The 25,980-nt window shown below is 38.5% G+C and overlaps 1 protein-coding gene across 2 annotated transcripts in view; it reads left to right on the forward strand.

The window, feature by feature from the left end:
• The first annotated feature begins 1,224 nt into the window (after positions 1-1,224).
• Positions 1,225-25,980, forward strand: part of LOC117995129 (uncharacterized) — a 57,473-nt gene continuing 32,717 nt past the window's right edge. For both annotated transcript variants that reach the window (XM_069508355.1, XM_069508356.1), the window contains exon 1: positions 1,225-1,386. In XM_069508355.1, coding sequence (XP_069364456.1) covers positions 1,337-1,386 — 50 coding nt within the window. In that variant the 5' untranslated portion in view covers positions 1,225-1,336. The remainder of the gene's footprint in view (positions 1,387-25,980) is intronic.

The raw sequence follows: 25,980 nt of genomic DNA on the forward strand, positions 1-25,980 counted from the left end.
AAAAAGGATATTTTCAGTGAGTTTCTTTATTCCACCATAACTTCTAAATGCCTGAACAAACTTGGGTGTATGGGATATTGTTAAAACCATACATCATCTTGACTGATACTGGCTATAATTTTTGGGAAAAAAGCAATATGGCGACTGTATGGTTTCATTTTGTGATGTCATTTTTTTTCAATCAGACATGTTTTTGAAAACTTTTTAAATAAGGTATCTACTTGTTGCACACCATCGTCAAAAGAGTAATTTATATACTTACTTTACATTTAATGCGTACCTGTGCTTACTTACAGTACGCGGCAAAAAATATTGTACCTCAACCTTTAGAAAAACATAGCGGTTTCGTAGAGCGCCGTCTCTGTCGTTGAGACCGACAAAACGTCACGTATAAGTGTCAGACAACGCTCTACAGTGACAAATTCTCATTCTAAAGGCTACTGGACAATTTATATTGATTTAACATATTTTTTGTTAATGATTAGTTTTTGGTACATAATTTGTCTGTAAACAAAGTCTAACCTGAATAAATAGATATATAAAATCCTTTTCGTAGTAAAAATTCTGAAAAGGATAGCACTGGTTTCAGTTCTGTCAATTTATTATACTTAGTCTAAATGTTGTGTCAATGGACATGGTTTATTTCTAAATAGCTCATTATGTAATGCGATTTAAAATAAAAATCCATACTATCTTTAGTTTTCCACTATTACTGATGTATTTTTAGTACAATAATAATATTATAATGAATTCCTTATCATTTACCAAAGAAAAAAAATGAAGAATATTTAAATAATGCTTCTAATTAACTATAAGAGGTACAGTTTAAATTTTTTATTCAAATTTAAATACTTATCTGTGAAATTTTTCACAAATAGTTTTTGTAATATACAACGTATTTATAAAAAAAATAGTTTTAAAATGATTAGGTTCAAACCTGCGACTTTACTGGGTGGTAAAGTCTTGAGGGCACTACATGAAATAAGTAAATTCATTTCATTTAAAAAAAAGTTAGTTTAAGGAACTTAAAAAGCTTTTTAAGAAACAAGAAACGGCTACTTTTACAAGTTATAAAAAATCCCTCACAAACATGTACAATATTCTACCAATTTGGTAGTAATTCCTTATAGATGTCTCCCAAAAATGACAGGGTGGCGGGAAGAAAGCGCCGGGAACGCTTTTCGAAAGAGGGCGTTTCAGTCGACGCTCGACCGCCAGGTTTGTCGAACGTTCTTCTCTTGCGTATCAACCTTGATGTGTTGTAAAGACTGATTATTACTCCACAATGGACTTGTATTAATTATATTTAAGTGGTGTGAAAGAACTCTGTGCCAAAATGTGGGGGGAGAGCAGTAAAAACTGTGAAGTTAACTGTCAGTGTTCTGGGTATGTCACTTTTTATCAAAGTTAAAAATTAATTGAAACTTTTGAATAAAAATATCAAAGGGCCTTGTTATTTTCCTTATTTTTCAGCAATTTAACTATTAATTATTAGGATGATTGCGTTTTCAACCTTTGCGATGTTTTGGTTATTAAAAAAAAACTTTTGTTTTTGAAGTTGTGTAAACGATAACGGCCGTAAGTCTTTAGGTTATTTTTCATTGAAAAACGAATGGAATATAATTTTTGAGTTAAGTAATTAGTTTAATGGTTGAAAACTGTCTATAAATTGGGAATAAACAGTAATAATACGTACACTATACGACAATATAAGCTAGTTTCTAAAGGTAACCTCATACATGGTCCTATTGCTAATTTTAGTTTGCAATTCACTTATTTACTGGTTTTTGAAGTGATATGAGCTTTTTAAAAGCTTCTATTAAGTATATTTTTTTAAACATAATAACTCTTACTTCATCGATGGTGATGAAGCGGGGGCTGTACGGGTGTGCGGGGTGTTCCCTCCCCGATTGCCATATCGACCTGTCGCGTACTTATACTTAAAATACCTAAAGAATAATGATTTACTGTCAATTCATAATCCATCATCATAATCGACCCATCGCCGGCCACTACTGAGCATGGTTCTCCTCTCAGAATGAGGTTTTAGGTCATTGTCCATCACGCCGCGCTGGCATCTTTGAGGTTTTTTGCATGTATGGTTTTTCACTATACATACTTACGTCATCTTATCCTTGAATTTAATGAAGCATAGAAAAGTTTATTGACCTTATATCTACACCTAATTATTTTGAATTAGAAAAAAAAATTATAAACTAAAAACTTTAGTTACTAAAAGTGGCGCAGGCAAAAATTTCAATTTCATTGACGAAAGTGACAATGGTTCGAATTTCGAATATATAGAACAGGCAGTATGGAGAAAATAGAGAGATTATTTTAGAGATTTTCTAATACTGAAATCATAATTTCAGATTTATAAGTTTACAGATACCCAGCGTGTGCTACTACGCTAAAAAAGAATGTACCTACCAACCTAATGCATTGTTTTGGTGGTCGAAAACCATCTTCGCATTATTGCCTTTCTAATGAAACCGGTTTAGTCTATAACGGACATACCTAGGTAGAAATTTTTGTACTTTTAACCGACTTCAAAAAAGGAGGAGGTTCTCAATTCGTCCGAATCTTTTTTTTAATTTTTTTATATACCAAATAGGTACTAGATGATGCCCGCGACTTCGTCCGCGTGGTATTATGTTTTAACAAATCCCGCGGGAACTCTTTGATTTTCCGAGACAAAAAGTAGCCCTTTCCCGGGATGCAAGCTACCTCTGTACCACATTTCGTCAAAATTGGTAAGCGGATAGGCCGTGAAAAGCTAGTAGAAGGACAGACAGACACACTTTAGCATTTATAAATTATAACATTAGTAATGATATTATAAGCTTATCAATTAAAACTTTGTTTTGTATTATCTGTTAGATTAGAATCGTGTTTTTTTTTGTTTTCTACAGGGCTTTATTTTTTAATAATTAATGAGGTAAAGTTTGTAAGTTTGTCTGTAGAAAGTAATTTCTGGAAATACTGAATCGATTTTGAAATTTCATTTACCAGTAGAAAGTTACATTATTCCTGAGTGACATATCTGAGGCTATTTTATCTAAAAATCAGAGATCCCTACGAAAATTGTAACAAGCTACCCGTGCGAAGCCAGGGCAGGTCGCTAGTTGAAAATGAAAGGAATGCTTGTTAATATTAAAGCTTAGTTCAATAAAAATTCTAAGTTCTGAGAAAAGTAGCCTATACAAGTTTTTTTAATATTTTTTCCTGAATGAAATATTCATAAAACATTTTTATCTACGGACCTCGCCTATGTTATCGGATAATGGCTGATTTATGTTTATATTGCGGTCTCATTTCGACATACGTTTCACGCCTGTGCTAGAGAGGGATAGACGATCAATTGGTTGGTTATGTTTATATTGCTATCTCGTTTTGTCATGTGCTTTTTACACTTGTTAGAGTGAGATGGATGATCTAATTGATGGGTAAGGAAGTTCTTGAATGATGTCACGCCTTGAATTTGTGCACGTTTTTGATATTTTTTTTAGTATACCTACACAATATGTTGGAATGTGTGGATTAGAGATTGATATAATATTAGATAGAGCCTCGATAGCTCAACGGGTAAAGGAGCGGACTCAAAACCGAAAGGTCGCTGGTTCAAGCTCCACCCGTTGCACTATTGTCGTATACGTACTCCTAAGCACAAGGTTTCGGCTTAATTGGAGGGGAAAGGGGAATATTAGTCAGCATGACAAACTTGGCTAATATTCTATTAAAAAATAAATCGTATAGGTCGCCATTTTAGTGACGTCAGCACTAGACTGAAGTTTCGAGCTGATGGTATATTTTTATTAAAATGTTAAAATGACGTCATTTCGATGTTAATGAGACATGGTTCCAGCGCAATAGCAATTTGCGGAATTTATAATAGCGGTGGCTTGAAGGCCGAAGTCTTCAACGTTGTACCAGTTGTGCCAGTGATGACATATGGACCCGAGACATGGTCGCTAACTATGGGCCTCATAAGAAAGCTCAGAGTCACTCAGCGGGCGATGGAGAGAGCTATGTGCGGAGTTTCTCTACGTGATCAAATCAGACATGAGGAGATCCGTAGGAGAACTAGAGTAACCGACATAGCACAACGGGTTGCGAAGCTGAAGTGGCAATGGGCAGGCACATAGTTCGTACAACCGATAGACGTTGGGGTCCCAAGGTGCTGGAATGGCGACCTCGCACTGTTGGAAGACCCCCCACTAGGTGGACGGACGACATCAGACGAGTCTGCGGGAGCCGCTGGATGGCGGCCGCGCAAGACCGTGGCGTGTGGAAGTCCCTACAAGAGACATACGTCCAGCAGTGGACGTCTATCGGTTGATGATGATGATGATGAAATTCCAAAATTTCCTGGGAATCGAACCCGAGCCACCACAGCGCTCCCCACTGCGCCAGTAAGGTTGTCTCTTGACGTGAAACTAACCTTATCTTGCTCAACGGTAGGCAGTGACCTTTCGCCTGCATGGAGTGTAACCGATAGTACGTTATCGATAACACAAGTGCCGATTTAAATTAATTATTATTGCGAACTATTTAACTGGGTTACTGAGATAAAAATAATTATAATAATATTATTATTAACAATGTTTTCATTCAGAATGTTACAAGTTTTACCTAATATTTGTTATCTTAAAATTCTAACCGACTTCCAAAAACCAGTCAAGTGCGAGTCGGACGCGCACACGAAGGGTTCCGTACATAGATAACAGTATAATATAATATATGGTTCCGTACCATCGATCGTATAAGAAACTAGCTGACCCGCTCCGGCTTCGCTTGGGTGTAATTTACAAAATCGGTGTGAGGCTAGAATTTTCAAAAATCCTGAAATAGGTACTTACTACCTACGTATTTTTTCTTTTGTAACCGAAAACCAAAATATCAATTTTCATGGAAATAACTTGAAAAATGACGGACTTTCATCCTTTTCGAAAATCGTGAAATAGGTACTTATTTTTTATTCTTAACTGAAAGCCTGAATATACCAATTTTCATCGATGTACCTAACTTTAAAAACCGGCCAAGTGCGAGTCAGGCTCGCGCAATGAGGGTTCCGTGCTACAATCTTATTTTTTCGACATTTTGCACGATAATTCAAAAACTATGATGCATAAAAATAAATAAAAATCTGTTTTAGAATGTACAGGTGAAGGCCTTTCATATGATACCCCACTTGATATAGTCACTCACTTCGAAAGTTAAAAATACTAATTATTAGTTCATGACCACAATTTAATTTTTTTTGTGTGATCTAACCCTAAATTCACGGTTTTCAGATTTTTCCCCAAATGTCAGCTGTAATATCTACCTACCTGCCAAATTTCATGATTCTAGGCCAACGGGAAGTACCCTGTAGGTTTCTTGACAGACAGACAGACAACAAAGTGATCCTATAAGGGTTCCGTTTTTCCTTTTGAGGTACGGAACCCTAAAAAACGTCACCCACGCTCGCCTGTACTGGGTTAGCGCGGGGGCTGTGCGGGGTGTTCCCACCCCGATTGCCATCTCGACCTGTCACGTACTATAGGTACCATCTTACGTGATCCTACATCTTAAATATATAAAAGGAAAAGGTGACTTACTGACTGACTGATCTGTCAACGCACAGCTCAAACTACTGGACGGATCGGGCTGAAATTTGGCATGCAGATAGCTATTATGACGTAGGCATCCGTTAAGAAAGGATTTTTGACAATTCAACCCCTAAGGTGGTAAAATAGGGGTTTAAAATTTGTGTAGTCCACGCGGACGAAGTCGCGAGCATAAGCTAGTCTTTAATAAGACAGTTTGTTTCTCAGTCGGTTAAAAATAGAGTAAAAATTACAAAAAAAAAGTTTAAAGTATCCTGTGGTCTACAGAACCTTACAATGGGCCCCTATGATTCTAAAGCAATATAAAACTAAAAAAAGCTCATCATAAGTTTTATAGAGGAAAATAACACTTATAGTTGAACACAGAAGGTTGATATTTGATCGCTTTATGTGAGATATAGGTTGCCATGTTTTTTTTCTTTTGTCTATGAAGTGAGAGATGACTAGCTTATGCTCGCGACTTCGTCCGCATGGACTACATGAATTTCAAACCCCCTGGTTGAACTTTCAAAAATCCTTTCTTAGCGGATGCCTACGTCTAGCTATCTGCATGCCAAAGGAGATCGCCTGTGAACGGGCCCTCTTTTGTGGCATCGTGTCAAAACTTAAATTAAATTTTTAAAAAATGTGTTATTTTTTACGATTTTGTTTTATTACGACTTTTTTCACTCTATTATTGAAAATATCCACAATTACAGTTAGAATCGTAGACATGCATTTATTTTGCAGAAGTATTAATTAAATATAACCTCAATATCAGCAATATAAAAAATAAGATTTCTTTATAACCAGGGTGAATAAATAGAAATCGTTTGCAGAATATAAAGAGTTAATTATTTGTCTACAAAATGAAATTAAAACCATGGTGACATAACAATTAAATTAGGGAGGGCCCAAAGCTCCTAAGAAAATGGGCAATCTTCTTTCAGCCCGATCCGTCCAGTAGTTTGAGCTGTGCGTTGATAGATCAGTCAGTCAGTCAGTCAGTCACCTTTTCCTTCTATATATATTTAGATATGTAGACTCTCAGGCATGCAGGTTTCCCAAGTGATATTTTGCACATAGTCCCGATAAGTTAGAGGTGCGTGCCCGGGATCGAACCCCCGACCTCACCAATAGAAGGCCGACTTGTTAACCACTAAGCTATCACGATCAGCATATGGCATCCCGTTAAAGTACGTTGCAAACGTTAACGGCGCGTCACGGTGCTCGCTTCGCTCCTAGCCACGACCTTAGTGACAGGCGGAAGCGGGTGATGAATATTTATAATAGGTATTTGTTTTTATATTATTATTACTAGCTTACGCTCGCGACTCATTCCGAACCAGTGGTAAATTAAAATTACCTGACTATTCATAAGCACTTGTAAAAAGTTTACATGAATAAAAAACATTCTATTCTATTCTATTCTATTCGACTTCGTCCGCGTGGACTACACAAACGTAAACCCCCTGTTTCACCCCCTTAGGCGTTGAATTTTCAAAAATTCTTTTTTAGCGGATGCCTACGTCATAATAGCTATCTGCATGCCAAACACAAAGCTGAATAAACTTTTATTTATTTATTTATTTAAGCAGTCCAGTAGTTTGAGCTGTGCGTTGATAGATCAGTCAGTCAGTCACCTTTTCCTTTTATATATTTAGACTAGAAGATGCCCGCGACTTCGTCTGCGTGGATTTAGGTTTTTAAAAATCCCTGAGGAACTCTTCGATTTTTCGGAGAAAAAGTAGCCTATGTCCTTCCCCGGGATGTAAGCTAACTCTGTACCAAATTTCATCAAAATCGGTTACACTGTTGGGCCGTGAAAAGCTAGCAGACAGACAGACAGACACACTTTCGCATTTATAATATTAGTATAGAGAACTAATAACTTGAATCCGCCATTCTCTTATAACTTGTACCACAGATACAATAAACGATAAGTGCGGTGGTCAGCGGACGAATCGCGACGACCTTTCAATAAGGATACTTGGGTTTATTATGTCCTGGTAGAAGTTAGATTTCTGCATTAATTTACTGGGGGGCAATGACTTCTAGGTTCTAGGTATAAAATAATATTTAAAAAATAGCTTTATTTTCCTTTCATATTTTACATGGCTATCTAAGGATGAGACCTATAGAGCGCACTCTGACTTTGCTTAGACTTAAAACAGAGTTAAAACGAGACAGAGCTATATCTCTCACATAAATCTGTCTCTTTTTAACTCAATCTTAAGTCTGAGCAAAGACAAAGTGCGCTCCATAGATCTCAGAATTAGTATCTATCCTAAAATTTTTAAAACTACCTTCATCATCATGATCAACCCATCGCCGGCTCACTACAGAGCACGGGTCTCCTATCAGAGTGAGAAGGGTTTTGGCCATGGTCTACCACGCTGGCCAAGTGCGGATTGGCAGACTTCACACACCTTTGAGAACATTATGGAGAACTCTCAGGCATGCAGGTTTCCTCACGATGTTTTCCTTCACCGTTAAAGCAAGTGATATTTTAATTACTTAAAAACGCACATAACTCCGAAAAGTTAGAGGTGCGTGCCCGGGATCGAACCCCCGACCTCCGATTGGAAGGCGGACGTCCTAACCACTAGGCTACCACAGCCTACTAAAACTACTTTACTGTTATCTTATTTTACTAATCCATACTTCCATACTATAATATTATAAATACGAAAGTGTGTCTGCCTGTCTGTCTGTCGGTCTGTCTGTCTGTCTGCTAGCTTTTCACTGCCCATCCGTTCAACCAATTTTGACGAAATTTGGTACAGCGATAGCTTGCATCCCGGGGAAGGACACAGGCTACTTTTTATCCCGGAAAATCAAAGAGTTCCCACGGGAATTTTAAAAACAAATCCACGCGAGCTAAGTCGCAGGCATCATCTAGTTTTTCATAAAGGTAATTTTTATTTTATTTTATTTATTAGGAACACACACAATACATTAATTTAACACAAACTACGACACTTATAGACAAACACAGGCTGATAAATGTATCTATAAAATGTGTACACAGCATTTGCAAAATATCTAGACAAATAAAAAGAACTTAACTAACTACTTAACTAAACAATTAATAAATAAGTTACTTAGGAGATGAACCCACCGTAAAATGATAAGGGCTTTTTTTTGAATGCAGTAGCTGAGTCATGAAATATGTCGATGCCAGGTAATAGATTAGATTTTTCATAAAGCTAATAGAATAGGTTCTATTTCTAGTCACCACCCTCAAATGAACTGGGAAGTGTATAACATGCCTCCTAGTTCGTACTAGGTGTCATGGGGTGGCGGTAGCTTGCGCACGCGCAGGCCGATCGATACCAACCCCCACAGTTCGTTCACCCCACCAGATGTGAGCACCCTCTAGTAATTATACTTGTATATAGTTTATACTAGTTGTTGCCATAGGAGCGTGGGGTGGCGGCTTTCTTGAAGTCTTAGAAAATCTAAACTTTTTCTTTATACTAGCTAGCTGTTCCGCCCCGGCTTCGCTCGAGTGAAATTTTCGAAAATCCGTGTGGATGTGGTATTTCCAAAAACCGATCATGTGCGAGTCGGACTCGCACAGGAGGGGTTCCGTACCGTCGTGTAGTACAAGATACAACACTATTCAGGTTAATTATAAAGTTAGCAATGCATTTATTGGTAATTCTATACGTTTTTATAATAAGCTTCCAGAAGACATATTGGAGATGTCTCTCAACAAATTCAAAGTTTTCATAAAACGTAAACTAATTGAAAAATCCTATTACAATGCAAAGGATTATTTAAATGATAAGCAAGCTTGGGAATGGGTTGCTTGACGGCTTTTTGATAGATCAAAGTGGTGATAATAAAAAGAATACCCGGCTGAGTTTGTTGTGGGCTCTTCTCAGACCTGGGCGCGTTTGGAACCCTACTATCTTTAGTTTTAAGTTCGCGAAATAATTATCACTACTATATCTTAGTCTACCACGCTGGCCATGTGCGGATTGGTAGACTTCACACACCTTTCCTCACCATGTTTTTCTTTACCGTTAAAGCAAGTGATATTTAATTTCTTAAAACGCACGTAACTCTGAAAAGTTAGAGGTGCGTGCCCGGTATCGAACCCTCCACCTCTGATTAGAAGGCGGACGTCCTAACCACTGGGCTATCACAGCTTACCTATTTCTATTTCGAAAATTAACCATGTGTACAAATAAATAAAAATGTTATCAACTTATCATGCAATCCAAAATGGATCGATACTTAACTACAATAAACATTAATTAGCTCAAACGAAAATCATCCTTATTGTAATATAAATAAACTTCATTATCCTTTGACATAAAATTCGCGAATCCCGCAGGTGTTATTTCACCCCAATCTAATGGAACGCCATTTTGTTTTTTCGACACCATAGACAATAGTTTATTGTTTCTAGATAGCGAATATTTATGGTATCGATTTTGATAGCCTTTCTATAACTTATTGGAAAAAAACATCAATTTGGATTTTTTACCAAATCTATCATTCAATTATTTATTGCTTAAAACGAAGTGTAAAACAATAGATAAAAAATCTCCTTTAATTTTTATTTGTTATTTGTTTAGAAATCAATTAGAATTTTATGATTGTAATCTAACTAGGTACCTATTTACTCATTAATTTATTGTTAAAACAAGGAATAAAAATATAAGAACAAAGAAATATTTTAATCGACGTTGAAATGGGTTCTTCCCTCATTTTAGTAGACCATGTAATTTTTAATAGATTAAAAAAGCTTAAGCTAGCCTTATCTTATTACTATACAAATAGTTTGTACTTATGTTAGAATATTAGAAATAGTGCTTTAAATGTAAAAAAAAATATGTTTACAAGACGATAACCGGTGTACTAAGGTTAGCATAACTAATTTTTATCCTATTGTTGGTGTATTTATGGTGTAAATAGAACGGTAAAATATGAAGCTGATAAGTTTGAAAGGGGCGTCTTAGCCTGCCAAACTATGTTTAATTATATTTGTATGTGTTTATCCTAGGTTAATAGGTCATAAACTATGTATATATTTTTGTTAATTATTAATAATAAAGACATTTTTCAAACAAACAAACAAACTATAGTACAAATAATGCCCGCGTGGAATGGTGCACAGATTTCTTCCAGCTTCTCATTCAAGCTTGTGAGTAAGGCGTATTAAGATCATGATGACAGATGAATACCTGTAGAACCAGGTCCTCCGTGTAAAACCGCAGGTTTCTCCGTCAGTGCGCAATGACCCTATCCCAAGGCCGCAGGAAGCCACAGCTTATCCTGACTCAATAAAGATTATGGGATCCGCTAGTGATAAACGTGAGCTTATTAATTTCTAGACTTCTAGTCTTTTTAGAGTTCCGTAGGAAACAGCGACAACTCTGAGAAGCTTAGAAATGTCTTCTCGTCTAAAATTCCTCAGTTCTTGGAAACCAAAGTCTTGGAACAGTGCGTGATGTCAATGATGACATTACTTGGCTCGTAAATTGGCTCTTATTTCACCGGTATTAAACTATAAAGTAGACTTTTACCACCCTTGGGCAGTAAAAATACTACAACACACTTATTAGCGTACAAAGCCAACTCCTCAATAGCTCAACCGGTATAGGAGTGGACTGAAAACCGAAAGGTAGACGGTTCAAACCCCGCCCGTTGCACTATTGTCGTATCTACTCCTAGCACAAGCCTGACGCTTAATTGGAGAGGAAAGGGGAATATTTGTCATTTAACATGGCTAATATTCTTTATATAAAAAAAGCCGTGCGGGAATATTTATTTTCGCACTAGTGAGAGAATATACTCACGACAATAAAACACAGCTGCAGTAAAAGTGTATCCCAACTGCAATTTTGCAGTAAGTTTAGTCTGGTGAGAGACTTCGGCCGTGGCTAGTTACCGCCATACCGGCAAGCGATTTAGCGTTCCGGTACGATGCTGTGTAGAAACTAAAGGTTTAATAATTCCCGCTTCCATCATAGACTGCATCATCACTTACCACTAGGTGAGAGCGCAATCAAGGGCTAACTTGTATCTGTATTTTAAAAAAATTGCAGGAAGTTTACAGTCCGAATGCAATTCATATAATTGTAACACATTTCATATATTCATAAAATCCCACGAATGTAGGCTCCATGAACATGTTAACGTCGAGGCTATCCAGCTCCTCGACAACACAGACCTAATACGTAGACTTAAGAGGACTAAGCCTTTTGAGCTAGTGTAGTTATAGTGAAAGTGTAGTGCTAGTGCAAATCAAAGAACACAAGAACAAAGTGTCTTCTAATAAGGTATCTTAACTATAAACTAAGCTAAGTCAATGGACTGATTTTTAGGTATAAGTACGTTTATAAGTTTAGGTTAATATAATATTGCTGATTAGCCTCTCTCATAGGCTAGATTGTAATGGTAGTAAAGTACTGGTGTCAGTACTTTACGACACAAAAAATATATATATATAATTGTAACTTCAAGCTTGTAAGTTTTTATAGAGATGCGTATTTACCATTAGTCCATTACGAGTCACTGTAGCGTAACTCAACCGTCTGTAACGGATTGACTCTCACTTTTGTGCCTACTATCCTTTACGTCCGGTCATGGACGTTGCACCAATTTTTTTTTTTTTTTTTTTAAGAATATTAGCCATGCTAATCAGGACTAATATTCCCCTTTCCTCTCCAACTAAGCGTAAAGCTTGTGCTAGAAATAGGTACGACAATAGTGCAACGGGCGGGGTTTGAACCGCCGACCTATCGAAATTCAGTCCGCTCCTCAACCGTTGAGCTATTGAGGCTCATGCGATGCTTTTGCGATGGCTATGCTTGTTTCATCATCAACTGCTGGACATAGGTCTCTTGTAGGGACTTCCACACGCCGCGGTTTTGCGCCGCCGCCATCCAGCGGCTCCCGCATGTCATTGGATGTCTGTCCTCCTGTTGGGGAGGTTTTCCAACGCTGCGCTTTCTGGTGCAAGGTCGGCATTCCAGCACATTGGGGGTTTGTTGTGTAGTCCACGCGGAAGAAGTCGCGACTCGCGAGCATAAGCTAGTATTATATAAAAGGAAAAGGTGACTGACTGACTAATCTATCAACGCACAGCTCAAACTACTGGACGCGTCAGACTGGCCGGATCGGGCTGAAATTTGGCATGCATATTGCTATAATAGACAGCCGCTAAGAAAGTATTTTTAAAAATTCAAAACTCCTAAAGAGGTAAAATAGGGTAAAAGAGGGAGTTAAAATTTATAAAAAAAATCAAAATCAAAATCTATTTATTTGTTGAAATAGGTATATGTAAGGTGTTGGTACAATTTTTAAAACTATAAAACTATACAATTACGTCGACATAGGTTGCGCTAACAATCAACTATATTATTGTAATTATTATACATCTAATCTATAAGCTAACATTAGTTTTAAATTAATTTTAACTATTACTTTAATATTTACATACTTTAATCTTTACTTACACTAACTTTTACCATTTTGTTGTATAAATTTTTTATCATTTATGTATTCTGTAACACAGTAGTATTTTTTTTTCCATTTTATATAATTCAAAGTCGCGGGAATAAGCTAGTGTATTATAAAACTATTTTTAAATGGAGTTCAGGATGTGACGTAACTCTGTAACGTAAAGACAGAGTGACTCGAAACATTTTGAGATGTGATCTCTTATCTTACAATGTACCGAACAGGTTCCCCCCTCCACCCCCGCCCCCCAGCCGGACAGAATCACGTCTTTATCGTTAAGCACAGGTTATAGGAGTAAAAACACCCGGACAAGTGCGAGACGGACTTGCGTGACGAAGGGTTCTTGTAGAAATAATTTTTTTTTTAAATATAAAATATTAGCCATGTTAAATGACTAATATTCCCCTTTCCTCTGCAACTAAGCGTCAAGCTTGTGCTAGGAGTAGGTACGACAATAGTGCAACGGGCGGGGTTTGAACCGTCGACCTTTCGGTTTTCAGTCCACTCCTTTACCCGTTGAGCTATTGAGGCTCTGAATACCACTGCCCGTTACGTTACGTGACATTGTGGCAAATCTATATATATAAAAGGAAAAGGTGACTGACTGACTGATCTATCAACGCACAGCTTTGAAAACTGCAGGATTTTTGATAATTCAACCCCTAAAGGGGTAAAATAGGGGGTTAAAATTTGTGTAGTCCACGCGGACGAAGTCGCAGGCATAAGCTAGTATTTAATAATTGTTATAGTGTTTTATCTAGGTACACTTCAAGGAAGTTTCTAAATAATTTTAAAGACTTAATATTGGTTTGTGTTAATTTGACGACCTCCCTGGCGCAGTGGTGAGCGCTGTGGTCTTAATAGTGGGAGGTCCCGGGTTCGATTCCTGGCAGGGGTTTGGAATTTTATAATTTCTAAATTTCTGGTCTGGTCTGGTGGGAGGCTTCGGCCGTGGCTAGTTACCACCCTACCGGCATAGCCGTGCCGCCAAGCGATTTAGCGTTCCGGTACGATGCCGTGTAGAAACCAAAGGGGTATGGGTTTAATAAAAACTGCCATACCCCTTCCAGGTTAGCCCGCTATCATCTTAGACTGCATCATCACTTACCACCAGGTGAGATTGCAGTCAAGGGCTAACTTGTATTTGAATTAAAATTTTTTTTATTGAAATACGACGATATTTGAACAAAATGTCGGAAGAAATCAAGCTTCCATCGAAAATTAACAAATATTCCTCGCAACAAAACGACACGGAGGCGGCCGTGGTCGCATTTATAATATCACTAGCTTATGCTCGCGACTTCGTCCGCGTGGACTACACAAATTTCAAACCCCTATTTCACCCCCTTAGGGGTTGAATTTACAAAAATCCTTTCTTAGCGGATGCCTACATCATAATAGCTATCTGCATGCCAAATTTCAGCCCAATCCGTCCAGTAGTTTGAGCTGTGCGTTGATAGATCAGTCAGTCAGTCAGTCACCTTTTCCTTTTATATATTTAAGAATAGCTTATGCTCGCGACCTCGTCCGCGTGGACTACAAAATTTCAAACCCCTATTTCACCCCCTTAGGAGTTGAATTTTCAAAAATCCTTTCTTAGCGGATGCCTACGTCATAATAGCTATCTGCATTCCAAATTTCGGCTCAATCCGTCCAGTAGTTTGAGCTGTGCGTTGATAGATCAGTCAGTCAGTCAGTCAGTCAGTCAGTCACCTTTTCCTTTTATTTAGATTAGTATGGATGTGACTATCTACACTGCCACCCATGCGAAGCCGGGGCGGGTCGCTAGTTATACATTAAAAATTAAAACATACCAAGCGACAGAAAAACAATTTTACTTATAGGTTTTTGTTTTCAACTTGTTAAGTTTAATAAACTTTTACTCTTACCTTTGGTTCTTAAAAGTTTCCTTTGACTACGGAACCCTAGAAATCGGACCCGTGACCATTATTCAACGGTCGTCGGACCTCTCGTTCGCGCGTATAGCGTTGTCTCGTTCCCTGGCATTATATATTCAAGTTATGTCATAGGATATTCGTAATCAGTAAGGATATGGGTAACTATGGGATTTTCTTAAATTTTTACATATTCAATCTCTTGAGGTCGCCTCTCAGAATAAGAAAGGTCTTTTTTTAACGCTGTGACGTGTATGCATCACCCCCCCCCCCCCCCCTCCCCCTCCCTCCTCCTGGAAGCCAGCCAGCCAACCAACTGGAGTGAAGGTATGTGAGCGTCTCTAGGTCACAGGAATCGCGACCCAGCGACGTCCGCCGAGGTGGACCCTCCACCGGGGAGCCACTCGCGAAGTCCCGCACGTCCGAAGCGCACCAACGACGTTGTGGCGGTTGCCACAGTACAAACTAGATGGCGCTGTTCAATCGATGACGTAGTCCCGAACAAATGTACCGCCGACAGTACTCGCACTAACAGAGTGTTCGGCAATCTGGACTATATATAGAAGTTTCAAGATACAACCGTCGGCCCAGCTGGCGCTACCGAGCACAACCAACCGCTCGGTGGGAGATCTCCCCTTTGGTACGGTCGAGCCTGCACACCGCTCCCGTACAACGTGACCCAACGGGCGTCAACGCGACCCCGCGCACGTTGCTCGCGGCCCATCCTTCGCTCCCTCCACTGTGCCCTCTGCTAGTCAGAGGGACACGCGAAGAAACCTCCCCCTGCCAGGTCATTAGCCATAGCCAACAATGTCCCCGAAGAGAGATTATTAGCCAGGGTTGTTGGGGGTGCACCGGCCCGAATACTGCACTTTCCCTCGGACGCATCCAAAAGGGACCAGCAGCACCCAGCCACACTGGGAGGTTACCTGGCTGGCACTCTTCAGAATAAGAAAGGTCCAGGGCCTAGGCCGTGGTCAATAACGCTGACCACGTAGAAGAAGAAGAAGAAGAAAAACGTTTATTTTTAGGGTTCCGTACCTCAAAAGGAAAAACGGAACCCTTATAGGATCACTTGTCTGTCTGTCTGTCAATAAACCTACAGAGTACTTCCCGTTGACCTAGAATCATGACATTTGGCAGGTAGGTAGATATTATAGCTGACGTTTAGGGAAAAATCTGAAACCCCTAAATTTAGGGTTAGATCACACACAAAAAAAAATTGTGGTCATGAACTAATAATTAGTATTTTCAACTTTCGAAGTGAGATTACTATATCAAGTGGGGTATCATATGAAAGCTCTTCACCTGTACATTCTAAAACAGATTTTTATTTATTTTTATCCATCATAGTTTTTGAATTATCGTGGAAAATGTCGAAAAAATACGACTGTAGTACGGAACCCTCATTGCGCGAGCCTGACTCGCACTTGGCTGGTTTTTTAAACTACGGATTGGTCTTCACACACCTTTGAGAACATTATGTAATTATACAATCGCAGACTATGTAAACGATACAAAAGCATGGATTTGACTCGCTCCAGCAATGCACGGTGCTGCAATGGCTTGTATAGTACGGTATAATAACATTGTAAATTGAAAAATTAAAAAGAGCAACCGCCGAGTTTCTTACTGGTTCTTCTCGGTAGGAACGGCATTCCGAACCAGTGGTAAATTAAAACTACCTGACTATTCATAAGCACTTGTAAAAAACATTCTATTCTATTCTATTCTATGGAGAATCTAAGGCATGTAGGTTTCCTTACAATGTTCACCGTTAAAGCGAGTAATATTTAATTGTTTTGAACGCACATCATACTTATCTCCGAAAAGTTAGAAGTGCCGGGAATCGAACCCTGTACCTCCCGAATTGGAGGCTGACATCTCAACCACTAGGCTATAGCGGTTTAAAGTGGCAAATGGCGGTTGGGCGTAGGAAATAGTCAATTGAGCGACCAACGCCGTTGCAAGTAGAATTTAGTACAAATCTCTATAGCGTAGCGGAAATTACGCCATCTTGCGTTTAGCTTGAGCGACGCGTGAGGGCGGTAGACTGACTGACATCTCTTGTCAGTACTCATCTCTAGGTATAGTACGAGACAGGTCGACATGGCAATCGGGGTGAGGACGCCCCGAACACCCGCACAGCCCCCGCGTTAACCCAGTGCGGGCGAATACGGGTGACGTCCCCCCCGTCTCATACCACGATTGCCAGCTCGGCCTGTCTGAAAAGGGAAATAATCACTCTTCAAACATGTTCCCGTTATCATAACACATCACTTAACATCTCACTAGTGAACACATCTTACGAAACATCCACAATTTGAACTTGGAACTTTCTATTTACACCTTCGAATTACGAAAATCCCGGTCCCGCTTTTCTCCCGTTCGAAATTCAAATATCAACGGCGACGACCATAGAGTCGTAATTTGTTCCTATTTTTTTTTTAGGCCAAGGTATCTGGTTGTATAACCTATTGAAAAAAAATCTAAAATAAAACTTCAGATTACATATAATCTGAAGTTTTATTTTTGAATTAACTGAGTAACTATATTACGATTAAGCAATTAAATATCACTTGCTTTAACGTTGAAGGAAAACATCGTGAGGAAACCTGCATGCCTGAGACTTCTCCATAATATTGTACCAAAGGTGTGTCTACCAATCCGCACTTGGTCAGCGTGACGGCCTGTGGCCTAAACCCTTCTTATACTGAGGGGAGACCTGCGCTCAGTAGTGGGCTACCGATGGAGACCTTTCCAAAGAACTGCGAACGATACGAATGGGATTAGGCCCAAGTCGTTCGAAATTCAAATCTTAACGGCGCGGCAGTAAGAGTCCAACAGATAGAGTCGAGTTATATGACTATTACAACATTACTTGATTTACATCTTCGAATTACGTAATCTTGTTCCCGTTTCTTCCGTTCGAAATTCAAATCTCAACGGCGATAGTGACCATAGAGTCGAGTTTTGTTTCAATTCTGTCGAGAGGCAAAGGCATCCGGTCATACAGCCTAATAGAGTGAAGAGTTGCTTCAATTTAGGAATGCGTCATAACTTTAGATGGTTAGTGGTTTTAATTAAGAAATCACCTGGCTTAAGTAAATGACTTTGAGTGGATTTAGGTTTTGACCAAGATTGCCCATTTTCTTAGGAGCTTTGGGCCCCCCCAATATAATTGTTATGTCACCATGGTTTTAATTTTATTTTTTACACAAATAATTACCTTTTTATATTCTGCAAACGATTTCCATTTATTCACCATGGTTATAAAGAAATCTTATTTTTTATGTTGCTGATATTGCTGGTATTTTATTAATACTTCTTCAAAATAAATGGATGCTTCCAATTCTAACTGTAATTGTGGATATTTTCAATGATAAGGTGAAAAAAAAGTCGTAATAAAGCATATTATAATCGTAATTAACACATTTTTAAAAAAAAATAATTTAAGTTTCGACACGACGCCACAAAAGAGGTTTGATTTTCCGGAATAAAAGTTGCATATCGTCTTTTAACTACATATCCGTGCAAAAAAACACGCTCAGCTCAAACTACTGGACGGATCGGGCTGAAATTTGGTATGAAATGAATGAAATTTGCTATTATGACGTACGCTAAGAAAGGATTTTCTCTAGAATAGAATAGAATAGAATGTTTTTTTTATTCATGTAAACTTTTTACAAGTGCTTTTGAATAGTCAGGTAGTTTTAATTTTGAAAATTCAACCCCTAAGGGGGTAAAATAGGAGTTTGAAATTTGTGTAGTCCACGTGGAAGTCGCGAGAATAAGCTAATCCATACTAATATTATAAATGAGACAGTGTGTCTGTCTGTCTGCTAGCCTTTCACGGGCCATCCGTTCAACCGGTTTTGACGAAATTTAGTACAGAGATAGCTTGGATCCCGGGGAAGAACATAGGCTACTTTTTATGCCGGAAAATCAAAGAGTTCCCACGGGATTTAAAAAAATCTAAATCCACGAGTACGAAGTCGCGGGAATCAGCTATTAAATAACATTATTTCTAGGTAAATAAAAAACTCGGAATACGTGTTATTAGAGATCCTTGTTAAACTAATGAATCCCAGACAAATAGCTTCCTATCTCCATAAGCGCTGTAGGAAAGTGACCATAAACTATAGGAATCTGGTTCTATCTACATAGTTCCCTATAAGCCGATGCAGACATAGACAAAGGTTTTTACTTGTGTCCCTAAGGAGTACGGTATTTTAATACATCGCGTCTAGGAAAGATATTTAAATTTTGTATTAGATAGGATAAAGGGACGAAATGATTATATTAAAAGAAGCCATTTGATAAATTATTTATAACTCGCTCATGCCCGTGACTGTCCGCGTGGATTTAGGTTTTTAAAAATCCCGTGGGAACTCTTTGACGTTCCGGGAAAAGTAGCCTATGTCACTTTCTAGGTCTTTAACTACACCCATGCAAAAAGTCATTGTAATTCGTTGCTCCGTTGCGACTTGATTGAAGGACAAACCAACAAACAAACTTTTGAATCTAAATATTTAAAAGAAAAAGGTGACTGACTGATTGACTGACTGACTGATCTATCAACGCACAGCTCAAACTACTGGACGGATCGGGCTGTAATTTGGGATGCAGATAGATACCATTATGACTAGCATAGCATAGCATCCGCTAAGAAAGGATTTTTGAAAATTCAACCCCTAAGGAAATGAAATAGGGGTTTGAAATTTGTGTATTTCACGCGGACAAGTCGCGAGTATAAGCTAGTGGTAATTAAAAATTGCTGATGCCCGCGACTTCGTCCGCGTGGACTACACATCCTTTCCTCCGCGTGGACAAAAATCCTTTCTTAGCGGATGCCTACGTGATAATAGCTATCTGCATGCCAAATTTCAGCCCGGTGCATCGAGTCCATCGAGCTGTGTGTTGATAGATCAGTCAGTCACCTTTTCCTTTTATATATTTAGACTAGCTTATGCTCGCGACTTCGTCCGCGTGGACTACAAAATTTCAAAACCCTATTTCACCCCCATAGGAGTTGAATTTTCAAAAATCCTTTCTTAGCGGATGCCTACGTCATAATAGCTATCTGCATGCCAAATTTCAGCCCGATCCGTCCAGTAGTTTCAGCTGTGCGTTGATAGATCAGTCAGTCAGTCAGTCAGTCACCTTTTCCTTTTATATATTTAGATTCTACTCATCTAATGTCTGCTCTACTCAACCCTTTGAATGATGCAATCTCTACGCGGGATCAATCATACAGTATGCGTGGGAGAGGCACGCGTTTAGAAAAAGGCGGCCGGCGACCGTTGGAGCCTGTTTCCTTTGCTTCTTTTTTTTTTTGAACCATAGAGCAAGTTTTTTTTTTCGAAACACAGATTTTGTTCTATTCCCGCTCGCGTTCGTTTTTTATCTGGGGAGTTTATTTGGATTCTTTATTTGGATGTGAGAATTAATTTTGTATGAATATTTACCTACATGAAGTTGTGATAGCCTAGTGGCTGAGACGTCCGCCTCCTATTCGGAGGTCGGGGGTTCGTTCCCGGGCACGCACCTCTATTTTTTAGGAGTTATGTGCGTTTTAAGTAATTATATCACTATGCTTTAACGGTGAAGGAAAATATCGTGAGGAAACCCGCACACCTAGGAGGTCTTTGACGTTCTCAAAGGTGTGTGAAGTCTGCTAATCCGCACTTGGCCAGCGTGGTAGACTATGGCCAAACCCCTTCTCATTCTGAGAGACCCGCGCTTTGTAGTGAGCTGATCATATTAATAGCATCATTAGAAGTGTATGGTATCTACTACCATACATTTCTAATGATAGTATGAGTTCTAGCCAGACTCTATGGTGTTTATGTAGTGTACTAGCTTCTGCCCGCGGCTTCGCCCGCGTGGCCTACAGGAAACAAATGGCATTTTTTTTCAGAAACAAACATTATAACATCAGGACGCGCACTCTGAACAGCACCGAATAACACATATAACCTTCCAACCCCCATTTCATCCCTTTGGGGGGGGGGGGGGGGGATTTTTTCTCATAGTCGTTTCTTAGCTGACACCTAACCTCAAGAAAAAACCTACTTTCCAAATTTCAACAATATCAATAATTTCAACTTTCCCATACAAACTTTCATCCCCTATTTTACCACCCTTATGGGCGAATTTGTCAAAAATCCTGAAACACGTATTTCTTCATTTGTGACCGAAAACCCAAATACCAATTTTCATGCAAATAACTTGACAAATGACGGACTTTCATACAAACTTCCATCCCCCATTTAACCCACTTAGGGGTGGAATTTCGAAAAATCCTTTCTTAGTGGATACCTACTCTTCACAAAGAATAGACCCTCCAAATTTCATGTCTCTAGGACCAGCGGTTTAGGCTGTGCGTTGATATCTATGTCAGTCAGTCAGGACTTTGAATTTTATATATATATATAGTGAATTTTATATATATAGATGGGAGAGTATATGGTGTTTTTGTGGCACTAGGGCGTCAACCCGGCGCTGGCCGTGTGCTCAACCAGTTTTATCAGGACAGGATGTGGGTAATAACGCACGGACCTGTACTGGTGTGTCAACAAGTGGGTTTTTGTTTGCTATGTGACTGCGATCTGTGATTAGAATTACAGCTGATGGGAACACTAGATGGAATGAAATGTTTTAAATGCTGTTTACTTTTTTTTCAAAATTAAAAGGTTTTTTAGGGTTCCGTTAAATCCGTACTTCAAAAGGAACAAGGGACCCTCTGTCTGTCTCCCTCTCTCTCTCTCTCTCTCTCTCTCTCTCTCTCTCTCTCTCTCTCTCTCTCTTTCTGTCTGTCTGTGAAAGAATCTACAAGGTACTTCCCGTTGACTTAGAATAATAAAAGAACTTGAATCATAGTTTTTGAATTATCGTGCAAAATATCGAAAAAATACGACTGTAGTACGGAACCCTCGGTGCGCGAGTCTGACTCGCACTTGGCCAGTTTTTTAATTACATTATTCCCAGCTAAAGATATTTTAGTACAATTTACTTGTGTTTTACCTACAACTTTTCTACTCGACTGTGGAGTGTGTCGTCGCGAGTGCAAGTTATCTGTCAGCGTGTTTACGAGTGTTTGTCTGCGACACCGCAACTCCCAACCTCGACACAAGTGACTGTTTACATTCTACACTGGGTATCTTGTAACAGATGTAATCTTACAGTTTTGTTTATTTTACACTAGATGATGCCCGCGACTTCGCGTGGATTTAGGTTTTTTAAAATCCCATGGGAACTTTTTGATTGTCCGGGATAAAAAGTAGCCTATGTCCTTCCCCGGGATGCGAGCTATCTCTGTACCAAATTTCGTCAAAATCGGTTGAACGAATGGGCCGTGAAGGGCTAGCAATCAGACCTGATAGCAAGCTAGCCTTGCCTAGAAGATGCCTACTCACTCTTGTCTTGATGGTATCCATAATATAATAATTACTTACGCAAAATTCTTTATTTATATAGTCCATCTGTCCGTCTGTCGATCCCATTATCAATAGCCCTGGGAAATATCATCTCAATTCTAATAATAATATTCTAAATCCTACATACGCCATCTTACATATATCTCAAATACAGAATTAACCTAAAATAACCTTTATTATTTACTACGTAAAGGTCTCAGTATATATCTTACCCTTAAAATGCGGAAGCGCAAAAAATATAACAATAGACAAATCAGATGATCCAGATTCGCACGGGAATTGGCGCGCTTTTGTTTGACAGGTCATGACCCCGAGGGCTCCGTCTTGTTCGTCTGTTGTCTATGGTTTGCGCGTTCGAATTTCAAATTTATTTGTGACAGGTTCTCATTATTGTGTTGCGTTCTGGGTTCTTTATAGTGTGCAGATCTTGCAGATTCTCAGATGAACATATTTGGTGTGTGGCTTTCCCCTTGGTGGTGGCCTCTAACCTTTTTTTTAAATTATAAAAGGCAAACGTAGAGACTTACAGGAGACACATATCAGGCGCACAATGCTCTAGTCTAATGCATATATTTTTTAGGGTTATATAAGTTCCGCAAATTGCTAATTCGCGTGGCGGCCATTTTAGTGACGGCAGCACTAGATTGAAGTTTCGAGCTGATGGTATATTTTTATTTCGGCTGGCGTCAAAATGACGTCATTTCGATGTTAGGTAATGAGACATGATTCCAGCGCAATAGCTACTTGCGGGATTTATACCCATAGGCTACTTTTTATCCCGGAAAATCAAAGAGGATTTTTAAAAACCAAAATCCACGCGAACGAAGTTGCGGGCATCAGCCAGTGAGTTAATCTTTATATATAAAAGGAAAAGGTGACTGACTGGCTGACTGACTGAATGACTGACTGACTGACTGACTGACTGACTGATCTATCAACGCACAGCTCAAACTACTGGACGGATCGGGCTGAAATTTGGCATGCAGATAGCTATTATGACGTAGGCATCCGCTAAGAAAGGATTTTTGAAAATTCAACTCCTAAGGGGGTGAAATAGGGTTTTGAAATTTTGTAGTCCACGCGGACGAAGTCGCCAGCATAAGCTAGTATTATATAAAAGCAAAAGGTGATGACTGACTTACTGACTGACTGATATATCAACGCGCAGCTCAAACTACTGGACGGATCGGGCTGAAATTTGGCACACATATAGCTATTATGACGTAGACATCCGCTAAGAAAGGATTTTTGAAAATTCAACTTCTAAGGGGGTGAAATAGGGGTTTGAAATTTTTGTAGTCCACGCGGACGAAGTCGCGAGCATAAGCTCGTAATATTATACGCTACCTTGAAATAACAATCATATACTATGTGTAAATAATAAATAATTTATTTAATCATTACAAAGTTTACATTATGTTATATCATAATATGCAACCATTTCCGTTGTATATACCTACAGTGTGTGTTTGTTTGGTCCACACTATCTCGGAAACACGTCATTGTAACTAAAACCGTTGCGTTATCAACTTATCACACAGTTCGCCATTGTAATAATATTTGTTATTAATAATTAATAACCGTTAGATATCACAACGGAAAATGCATTTGACAGTTTTTCCTTGAATTGTGGTCACATTATGTATATTATTTATAATAATCTAGATTAATGTGACCACAATTCAAGGAAAAACTAGTATTAGTTATATATTCTAGTATATATACTAGCTTATGCTCGCAACTTCGTCCGCGTGGGACTACACACCCTTAGGGGTTGAATTTTCAAAAATCTTTCGTAGCGGATGCATACGTCATAATATCTATCTGCATGCCAAATTTCAGCCCGATCCGTCCAGTAGTTTGAACTGTGCGTTGATAGATCAATCAGTCAGTCACCTTTTCCTTTTATATATTTAGAAATCACAAGATCATATTATGAAAAAAAACCGACCAAGTGCGAGTCAGGCTCGCGCAACGAGGGTTCCGTACTACAGTCGTATTTTTTCGACATTTTGCACGATAATTCAAAAACTATGATTCATAAAAATAAATAAAAATCTGTTTTAGAATGTACAGGTGAAGACCTTTCATATGATACCCCACGTGATATAGTTATCTTACTTCGAAAGTTGAAAATACTAATTATTAATTCATGACCACAATTTAATTTTTTTTTGTGTGATCTAACCCTAAATTCACGGTTTTCAGATTTTTCCCCAAATGTCAGCTATAAGATGTACCTACCTGCCAAATTTCATGATTCTAGGTCAACGGGAAGTACCCTGTAGGTTTCTTGACAGACAGACAGACAACAAAGTGATCCTATAAGGGTTCCGTTTTTCCTTTTGATGTACGGAACCCTAAAAAGCTAAATATAAAACAATCCACCGTGGGAACGCGTATCCGGTCATAGACAAGATGTTGTTTTTTATGATACATTCGGTTATAGACAAATGGGTAGTTTTTTTTAAATTAGCATACATTTAAATAAATTTCGCGAACGCTCCCATTCGATGTGTGAATGAATTCAGGAACTTGTTTGACATCCTCTTTTTTTGTATATAAAAAAAAAACAAAAGTAAAATAAGATACAAAAAACCAGTGAAGCGCGAGTCGGAGTCGCATAGTAATGGTTCCGTACCATCGAACCAGATATAAGGCCGCCTTTGCATGCTACATCTATTAGAATAAGATCCTGTATTGTATTTTTTCAATGTTTACTTTGTGTTGTGTGCAATAAAGTGTCAATAAATAAAAATAAATAAATATAACCACTTTGTAATTTTTTCGTGATATAAGCACAAATTCACGGTTTTCAGATTTTTCCCCTAATGTCCTGCTATAAGATCTACCTGCCTGCCAAATTTCATGATTCTAGGTCAACGGGAATTAGGTACTCTGTAAGTTTCTTGACAGACAGACAGACAACAAAGTGAACCTTCAAGGGTTCCGTTTTTCCTTTCGAGGTACGGAACTCTAAAAACCGGGCAAGTGCGAGTCAGACTCGCGCACCGAGGGTTCCGTAATACAGTCGTATTTTTTCGTCATTTATTTTGCATGATAAATTAAAAACTACCTACTATAGGTTTTCTTGACAGACGGACAGACAGACAGACAACGAATCTTATAAGGGTTCTTTTTATGTCTTTAAGGGGATTCAGTTCGGTGCTTTCTTCATACAAACGTAGGAGGGAAATTACAACAATGTTCGATATTGTACGCACAAAACTAAGACTTATATCGATTTATCTCGTCATTATCTAGGTTTATTGATATATAAAACATTGAAAAAAATATTGATTTAAAAGTTACGAGGCTCAAAAGATTCCTATTTTAACACTAAATTAATGACAACTTTGGGCGTAAATAAATAAGATTAGGGATATGAAAATTCTAAAACAATTTATCATTAGACGTAGTTTATTTATTCATTAGTTGAAATAATTTTACTTTGCAAACATAAATTCAGCAGTTTTTTCTCAAAAATACTTTTCCTGAACCCTTTTCGCGCGCTTGATTTCGTTGAAAATCATCGTGCCTCTCAACTGTCTCATACAATGTCAAGTGAAAAGCAAACAT

The sequence above is a fragment of the Maniola hyperantus genome, chromosome 28, assembly GCF_902806685.2.
Source record: "Maniola hyperantus chromosome 28, iAphHyp1.2, whole genome shotgun sequence".
NCBI classification, from domain to species: Eukaryota; Metazoa; Arthropoda; class Insecta; order Lepidoptera; family Nymphalidae; genus Maniola; species Maniola hyperantus.